The sequence below is a fragment of the Oryzias latipes genome, chromosome 24 (genome assembly GCF_053564925.1).
Source record: "Oryzias latipes strain Hd-rR chromosome 24, Olatipes_Hd-rR_3.1".
Taxonomy (NCBI): domain Eukaryota; kingdom Metazoa; phylum Chordata; class Actinopteri; order Beloniformes; family Adrianichthyidae; genus Oryzias; species Oryzias latipes.
The window spans coordinates 13433019-13442016 of NC_136260.1; the positions used below are offsets into that span (position 1 = coordinate 13433019).

At 38.3% G+C, this 8998-nt stretch overlaps 1 protein-coding gene across 2 annotated transcripts; it reads left to right on the forward strand.

Annotated features, from left to right (window-relative positions):
- The first annotated feature begins 2127 nt into the window (after positions 1–2127).
- On the forward strand, positions 2128–8533 carry LOC144990115 (uncharacterized). 2 transcript variants are annotated; one of them, XR_013654067.1, is made up of 10 exons: positions 2128–2742; positions 3163–3259; positions 3370–3528; positions 3849–4042; positions 4231–4368; positions 4445–4538; positions 4640–4972; positions 5051–5222; positions 5424–5551; positions 5674–8531. XR_013654067.1 is itself a non-coding variant. In XM_078942754.1 (9 exons), the coding sequence occupies exons 4-9, from the start codon at positions 4352–4354 to the stop codon at positions 5992–5994; spliced, it is 1065 nt and encodes a 354-aa protein (XP_078798880.1). In that variant the 5' UTR covers positions 2129–3259; positions 3370–3528; positions 3849–4042; positions 4231–4351; the 3' UTR covers positions 5995–8533. The 2 variants fall into 2 exon arrangements, 1 of the variants encoding a protein (XP_078798880.1); XM_078942754.1 differs by having other exon boundaries at positions 2129–3259; positions 5674–8533.
- Positions 8534–8998: the final 465 nt, after the last annotated feature.

Here is an 8998-nt window from a genome sequence, read left to right on the forward strand (position 1 = left end):
AAGGCCCCTGGTCCCCACAGCGATGGCAACGCAACTATCAGGGTGCGCGTCACTGTGAAGGAGCAGACTCTGTTTGGTTAACTATTACTTCCAAGACTGGTTCCTCTCCATCCTGCCCACCAGCTGCTCGAACCAGAGCATCAGGTGGTGTGGGTCGGCTAGCAGCAACCCCTGACTGAATAAATCCTTTGCAGTCTCTGCTTCCCGCAGCACTGCCCCAATGGTGGAGCTGGCCTCGTCAGCTGTACATGCTGTTGCAGACGTTCTGGAGAATGTCCAATGCTTGATTGAGGTGTGTGCTGGCATCACCGGCTGTTGAGTAGACTGCTCTGGATGGTTCACCAGCGTAGAACCCAGACTCGCGGGAACAGGCTGCAGATGACTGCGGGTGCTCGTGCCATCAGGGAGATGATTCGCCCTTGCTTCTCGCTTGTCCCAAACTGCCTCCAGGATAAAGATTTGTAGCTCAATCTCTGCCATTTCTCACTCCATGGCGTAGCTCCCTGCCCTCTCTTGTTCAATGGCGTAGCAGCACTGGCAAAGTTGATCTCATATCTGACACCAATGTAATTACCCAGCTAGTGCGTCACTTGTAACGGGCTGCATTGGAGAGCTATCCATGTCCCATATCCATACGACCACAGTCTCAGAGAGAGAGAAGCAGACAGACAAGCAGGTCACATGATTTTCTTACCCGCATCTGCACCCATTTTGTTGAACACACCCACAAAGCACACCCAAGATTCCCCACTTCCCATGAGCCTTAGGAGCTGAAGCTAACCCCCAGGTCTCCTGTTTCTCTCCAGTCAAAAAAAAATCACAACAACAAAAAAGAGGTTCAAACAAATGAAACTGTTTAACATTAGAGGCCCTCAGGTTATGTCTGTTTGCTCACCTGTTGGACAGGACAATTTAGAAAAAAAAAAAAAAACATTTTAATGCATTTTTTTAAGAGTGAGGTGTAATGACATATTAATAATAGAATAGATAGCAACAGTTACAAACAAGATACTTCCAGTAGAAAGTGTAAAATAAAGAGCTGCAGTGCAACACCTCTACATATCAGAGGAACAAATGACTTCATCTTCCTCTTGTTTCCATGACAGCTGTGAGAAATGTAATGTGCAGGTGATAGGTGTTAGAGAGGTTATTTAAACTACATTCATCATATTATCAAAAGATTGCAGATCTTTTTTTAAACTATGTTTCAGAAACAGTCTTCAAAGCTGAAAAACTTTATTAGTTGGCATTATCTGGAAGATCTTCTTCACTTCCAGGAACTTTGGGCTGCTGTTGCTTCACTCCATCTATGGAAGCGATTGTGTAGCATAAATAAAAAGCAAAGTCAAAACCAGAAATGCTTTTTCATTTTCAAAAACCTAAAAGCTGCATTTTTTGACTCAAAAATAAAATGAAAAAGCAATGCACCAAAATGCTTTTTCATTTCCTTCCTCAACACAGCTTTTTTTGTCACTTAATTAAAATTAAAATTAAAATGGTATTTGACATTTCATTTTCTTTTTTTTTTTTTTTTTTTTTTTGACATTTCATTATTTAAGACGTTCTCTGGTAAATGTGTAGCATAATTCATTTAGAAATGTCTAATTTGACAATTAAAATGGATTAACAGAAATGCTTTTTAATTTTCAAAATGTAACTGCATCAAATGTCTCAAAATTCAAATGAAAAAGCAATATTTCAAAATGCTTTTTCATTTTATACTCAAAACCGCTTATTCTGTGTCATAATTAAAACGAAAATGCAAAGAGGGGATCGCATCTGCATTTTCACATCCACCCTGGGAAACTTGTCTCAATAATCATTTAGGAAAAGCATTAGCCCCCCCCCCCCCCCCCCTATGTTGGGGGAGGGGGGCTGTTTGACCACCGGGGGACAGTCTACCAGCTGTCCACAACTTACCCCCTTCCTCATATAACCTCATATTAGGGTGAGGGGGTGGGGGGCTTAGCCTGCGATGCGCCTTGGGGGGGGGGCTACTTGGTAGTGGTCCCCCCCTCCCATGGTTGCTGTATGGAGTGGGCCCCCCCTCTTTCGGTTTTATTTGCACCTTAGCCACGTAGGGCCCTTGGTAGGGGGGGTGCTTGGACATCACTGCCAGCAAGCAGCAGATGTCCTCCTAGCACCCTACCCGCCAATTTTAACCGCACCTTAGACATTTAGGGCCCCTTGGTGGGGAGGGTGAGGGGACATCACTGTGAGTAATCAGGAGATGTCCCCTCAGTGCCCTACCCGCCAATTTTATCTGCACCCCCCTTAGTACTCACACCCCTCCTCCCTCAAAATATACATTCCAACATAAAACACACACACATGCACACACAGACTCTCTCAAACACACAAACACGCACACACATTTGCAAGGAAGGTGGGACCTAGGACCATCTGTCCCCTACCCCTTCCCTGCAAAGCAAATTCAAAAGAGTTGATTTTGGAGTGTTGATCAAATTTTAGTAATATAAGAGTTAATTTAACTCTTTGTTGAGTTGCATCCCATATATTTAACACTAAACTAAAAAAGAGTAGAGTTGAAAATGAGTGTCAAATCAACGTGTTTCCAAAATAAATCTGTCAGTGTCATTATGAGAATTTTAACTCTGAAGTCGTCACTCTAAACTCCCACGTTTCCTATAACACCTGAAGTGTACCTTTTACCGCCCTCTGCACTGCTCAGACTGCATGCGAACACCGTTGGAAGCCGTGGTTTTAAGGTTTACCTAGTTGGTAAGTAAATTAAATGCTTCTTGTTGGTGAATTGATCGATTTTCATTTGTTTGCATCAGATTTTATGTCGGTATTAAACGCGGATACATGTCAGCCACGCAAATTGGTGGTAGTAGCCTAGGACGGAGGCGTCGAATTAATCATGCGTTACACTGTAGTAATTAACTGCGGCCACGGTAAACGACACACAAGAACATTTTTAGTTAAGCAAATACAATTTAATGAAGTTGAACTTGATGTTTGGTGGTTGTGCACACTTTGTGAAATGTTAGCATGACGTTTAGCTAACCTCGCGTGTAAAAAAAATCCCACAGTCAAGCCGCGCAATGGTGGACTCTCATCGCGTTATTTAAATGTTGAAGTACGTTCAACGCATATTACATTATTAATCTCTACGCCCTTTATTTAAATCAAACGCAGGATATGCTGGGAACTGTGGAATATGGTGGAGTTCAAAAATATGTCAAAGTTCCACGCAGTGAAGAATGCTTCGACTTTACCCGCTTTCTTCAAGATGGTTTGTGCCATTTTATTTTTTACTAAATCAACCATAGTGGTCAGTTTTCGGATCAAGGCATATTATGGATTGTTATTTATAACTTCCACTGTCTGTATTTTCTTTCCCAGTAGCGGACAAATTTGGTCTGCAGGTTCAGCTCCTGACTGAAGGAGTGCTTGTTCTGATGGATCAGTCTGGAACAGAAGTGGATGAGGACATATTTGATGAGCTGTTGAAGTCTGGGGTCAAAAACTTTAAAGTCAAATACAAGCAGCAGCCAGTGTTGGGTGAGTACCGGTAGTCTTCCTTATTTAGAAAAAAAAATATTATAATAATCTTTACAAACTGTTTCATCAAACTAGTATTTTTATTTATTTAGCTGAACTGTTCTAGCACTGATATTATATAATACAATGTTTGTGTTTGTTTTATTGCACTAAAGTGATGCAGTTTTAATAACTGGTATATAAATTGTATATTTTGTTGATGCATGTTAAATTGCTTCTCTGAATTATTTTTTGTCATGTTTATTAATGTGATTAAAGTTTTAATTTATCTTAAAATATGAAGAACATGTCTGTTCTGCTCTTGCTCTTGTTCATTTTAGATCTTACAATTAATTTGACCGCAGAAGAATCACAAACAACAGATCCAGAATCATTATCAGCCCCCCCACCATCACCAGTTTCCATATCAAACTCTTCAGCATCTTCCACTTCATCAGATTCAACTATGATCCTCCCATCAGTGCAAAACAAAAGAAAGGACGTGAGAGAGATGGACCGGGATGAAGCTAAGCAGGCAAAGTGTTAAACCATTTGATAAATACATCTTCAATTAAAAATTGTAACACTGATGTTAAATTATATGTGATCATGATACACATTTTTCCTCAAATAATTTGCTTTACTAAGTATGTTTGTTTTAAATGCACATGTTTGTTAGTATGTGGGAATGAGTTGTATTATTTATTTATGTTTTGTTTCCAGATGGTTCATTCAGCCTTAAGGTCCAACCCAAAGGGAGAGGAAATCTTCAAGGAGTATGACAAAACTAAAACTCTGTCAGATGCAATACGAAGGCAGATGGTGAATATTTCTGGTTGCGGACATGACATCTGCATATGGGTAAGGCATCATGCACTACAGTGGAATGTGGTTGAGAAACAATGTAAATAATCAGTGCTGTATCTTCTTTTAATAGGAGGATTCCACCGATAAGTGCTCGCACCAGCTATGCTCTGGGCATTGTGACCCTTTTTCCCTATCTTCAAGATCCATATTCAAAAAATGGATTTGTAAGTTCTGTAGACTTTTGTTGTCCACGTTTTATCGTAGTAATAGTCTTTTGTAACTTTTGTGTGACTCTGTCCATGTGTGTTTATTCATCTAAATGCAGGAACATTATTATGATCCGGACGCCAATTCTGGCTATCTTGCCTGGAGACTGAAGACGGTCCAGCGAAACACCAATGTTGGCGCTCATTTGCGTTCAAGGCCTGAATACCAGGAAAGTCCAAGAACCAAAAGAGATTCTTTGTTAATAGATGGACAGCTGTTTGGTGAGGAGTGCAGAGAGGCTCTCTCTATAATAAGACACTCTACAGATAAATCTGTGATTAAAGAGAAGATGAGAGCCACCTTTGAGTACAGACAGAAGCTGATTCATGACCAAGATGCAACATTGTCAGTCTTTGAAGTCTTCCCTCGTTTCCTTGACACGCCAGAGTTGGTAAGAATCAATAGTTTATTCCAAAAATTTACAAAATTAAAATCCTACCTATTAGGTTTCATGTTTGTTTCTTCAAAGATCGACCAGGACTTTTCCATGATGTTTGGGGATGAAGTATCAGGAAGGTTTCTGGCAAAGTGGCCATCCTATTTCAAGAACAAAGTGATTGCTGCAAGCCAGCGTCTTCCATCGAGTTCCTACCTAGAGGAGTTACTGGCATCTATGGACCCCAAAGCTGAGAATTACTTTGGTAAACATGGGCAGTTTATTAAACAGTTGCAGCTTTATGAATTTGTTACAGGGGTTCTGTCAATTTAGGCTTGGTTAGATATTTTCTCTTTCTTTGTCAATAAAGTCATAGAATTTAGATATGTTCAAAAAAGATTAAGAAAATTGTGATGAAAATATTTTTATACCAATAGGTACTTTAAAAAAGTACTTTTTATTTAAGGTTGGGACAGTGATATATCAGCTCTTCTGCTGCTGCTGCATCTCTTGCCTCCTACATCCAAAGGCCACAAGAAATCAGCCAAAATCAGCTCAGCACAGGCAGCCCACCGTCTTGTAAGATTTGTAAAGGTGTGTTCCGTTAGCATAGATATCAAAATTAACAATGTTTGTGTGTTGGTGTTGTATGCTACTTATTCTTTGTTTAGAAAAATGCAAATATTCAAGCATTACATCTTTGTCTTTAACTGCAGGAAGGAGCCAGTCTCAATACATTTTTGGAGAAGGTTGATGTTAGGCAGCCCTTCCTACTCTGTGTTGGGGAGCAAAGAAAAGAAATCCGGAGGTTCTTCATCATGGTGGACCAGAAACCAATCCCATGCAGTGCCTTGACATCAGTGGCTGCATTTGATGTGCTGTTTAAAGCACATTTTGTCTTCAGCATCTCCTACGATGAAGCCCTCTCCAGTTTCTACGCATTTATCCAAACCACAGTGTATAACATTGATGTTGGAAACACAAAGGAAAGCCCACGAGTCAAGGAACTGAGAGCACGACTTCTGCAAGAGCGTTAGCATGACACCAGATTTAAGGTCAGAACACCGTTAACAGATTGAGAATGTTCTCGTGTTTTGTTTGTAAAATGCACCACAAAACTTTTTCAAATCTTTGCAAGCATTTAAAGTTCTTTCATGGTTTATACCCAGCAAAAAATTTGCGTTTAAAATGTGGGGAGTTAGGATGTGTTTCATCTTTTTGTACATACAGTGGATTCAGAAAGCATCTTAAAACTGTACACAGTTGTCAGTTTAGTGGACAGTCTGAATCTAATCAGGAAATGACGCATCAATCTGCTGAAGATATTGCTGTTGATCAGCCAACAACTTCAGCATCTATGCTGCAGTTTCCTACAAATGTTACACAAAACCCTCTTGTTGGAATGTGTGGCTCAATTGTCGCTCAACTACAGGCATCAGGTCTATCTGAAAATACAGTCCAAACAATAGTTTCCTCAATGGAGGAAGTTGTGAATGATGTACATATGCAAGCACGTGAAGCAGCGTTTCAGACATTTTCTTCTGAAGATAAAAAATCTGACATTTACAAAAAAGTTGAGCTTAGTTTAAACCAAAGAAATAATCCGTTTACTACATTTAATACTGAGAAAAAAAGAGAAAAATATTTTGCTGAAAAATGGGAAATAGTTGACCCTAAAGAATTTGTTCTTGGTGTGAGATTGGATACACGCAGAAGTAGAAAAACAGGTGTTTACAGTCAAATTCCTGTTACAGACAAATTCATATATATACCAATTTTAGGCACGTTAAATTCAATTTTCAAAAATAGTGAAATAAGGGAGGGTTTCTTACAAGAGAAATGCAGAAAAAGTGGGACATACATTGACACAAGTGACGGATTCTATTTTCAAAACCATCCTCTATTTTCAAAGCAGAAGTATGCTTTACAGATTTTGCTATATTATGACGACTTTGAAATGGCTAATCCATTGGGGTCCAAAAAGAGCATCCACAAACTTGGTTGTGTTTATTTCACCTTAAAAAGCATCCCGCCCAAATTAAACTCTGTGTTGATGAATATACATCTAGCAGTTCTTTTCTACACTGAAGATTTAAAAAAATATGGTTTTGAAGAAATACTTAAACCTTTAATTGATGATTTAAAAATTTTAGAAACTAAAGGAATCCAACTTCCTTTCCTTAAAGAACCATTGTTTGGCACTGTAATTCAGGTTACAGGTGATAATCTTGCTTTAAATAGCTTGTTAGGTTTTGTCGAATCATTTAGTGCAACCCACTGGTGTAGGTTCTGTCTAACAAACAAAGAAGAAATTCAGTCAGTGTTCACTGAAAATAATCCTAGCCTCGTTCTGCGTTCTAGAGATCTTATTGTTGAACGTTGTAATGCTCTTAGGGAAGATCCTGCTCTTCCTTCCATTTATGGTGTTAAAAAATATTGCGTGCTCAATTCATTGGAATATTTTCATAGCAGTGACAACTATGCTGTTGATATAATGCATGATTTGTTGGAAGGGGTCGTACAGTATGAGCTTAAGTTGGTTTTTCAGTACCTGATTAAAAGTGGTTATATCTCTATGAATACATTACTTGACAGGATAAACAGTTTTAATTATGGTCACGTGGACCGTAAAAACAAACCAAGTGGGTTAAAAATTGATGACAGCAGCAAGCACTTAGGTTTAAACGCTATTCAGTCGTGGTGTACCCTCCGGAATACTCCCCTCATCTTTGGTGACATAGTTGAAAGGGACAATAAATATTGGAACTTTTTGCTTCTTTTGATGCAGATTGTTGATATTGTTTTTTCAACTGTCCTTACTGATGGCATGATATGCTATTTGAAACATCTAATCTGTGATCACCATAACATGTTCAAAACGTTGTTCCCTGATAAAAAACTAATTCCTAAACACCACCTAATGATCCATTATCCAAGATCTATGAAAAAGATTGGTCCACTTATTCATGTGTGGTGTATGCGATTCGAAGGTAAACACAAATCTTTTAAAAAGTCTGTAAAAAATTTCAAAAATCTTCCTAAATCTTTAGCAAAACAACACCAGCGTCAAATGGCTTTTTACTATGAAAACTATTGTTTTAAAAGATATGAATTTGGTCCTTTAAAAACAACAATTCTTGATAACTTGAAGGGTGGAAATTTGTTATGTCAGAAACTAGATTTGAATTTATCTTCAAATGTCCAAACTACAAATTGGCTAAAAAGTTATGGTACTGAATACCACCTTGGTCTATTTCTGTGTACTGGAACATCCCATGATTTACCTGAGTTTAAGAAAATTTGTACTATTATAATGCATGAAAAGGATGCTTTTATAATAGGTTGTGCTGTCAACACACTGCACTTTGATGAACACTTTCATGCATATTGCATTGAAGAGCAGAGTGATAAATATGCTTTGATTTGTATTGACCAGCTTACTTATTATAGACCTTTTGATAAGCAATGTGCTAATGAGAATGAAAGAGCATACCTTGTTCCATACTGCTATATGTTATAAAGATTGTTTTATAATTTTTGTGATGCAGTTAAAATAAATGCATTTCAACTAAACATTGTTTCTTTATTTTAGTAATCTAATGCACCTATTGTAGGTCTGTGACAATTTTCAATGACTGTGCTTATTTACCAACACCCCCAAAAAAGTTAAATTGACAATATCTGGTGTGGACTCAAATAAACACTTCAAAAGTGTTGAAATAAACCGACAGATTCAAATTGGTAACTCTATTTGGTGTTTAATAAAAAAAACTCTCGACAGTGCTAATTTTTAACTCTATGTACAAGTGTTGAAAAAATCGAACACTGACCAGAGTTGGAAAGTGTTAAATTCTTTACACTAACAGAGTAAAAAAACAACTCAATCTTAGTGTAAAAGGCTCAACACTTTCAAAAGAGTTATTTTGACACTTTGTGGTGTGGACCCATATAGACACTTTATAAGTGTTGAAATTGACTCCTGTAGAGTTGAATCGGCCTGGTAGAATTTGCTGTGTGGTGGGGGGTACGGGGTCCTTGGCA

What these genes read in the sequence shown, in the direction of transcription:
- LOC144990115 (XM_078942754.1), top strand. An exon ending in CATATTCAAAAAATGGATTT is followed by an intron (nt 4,539 to 4,639) that starts GTAAGTTCTGTA and finishes ATCTAAATGCAG; the next exon opens with GAACATTATTATGATCCGGA. An exon ending in GTCTTGTAAGATTTGTAAAG is followed by an intron (nt 5,552 to 5,673) that starts GTGTGTTCCGTT and finishes CTTTAACTGCAG; the next exon opens with GAAGGAGCCAGTCTCAATAC.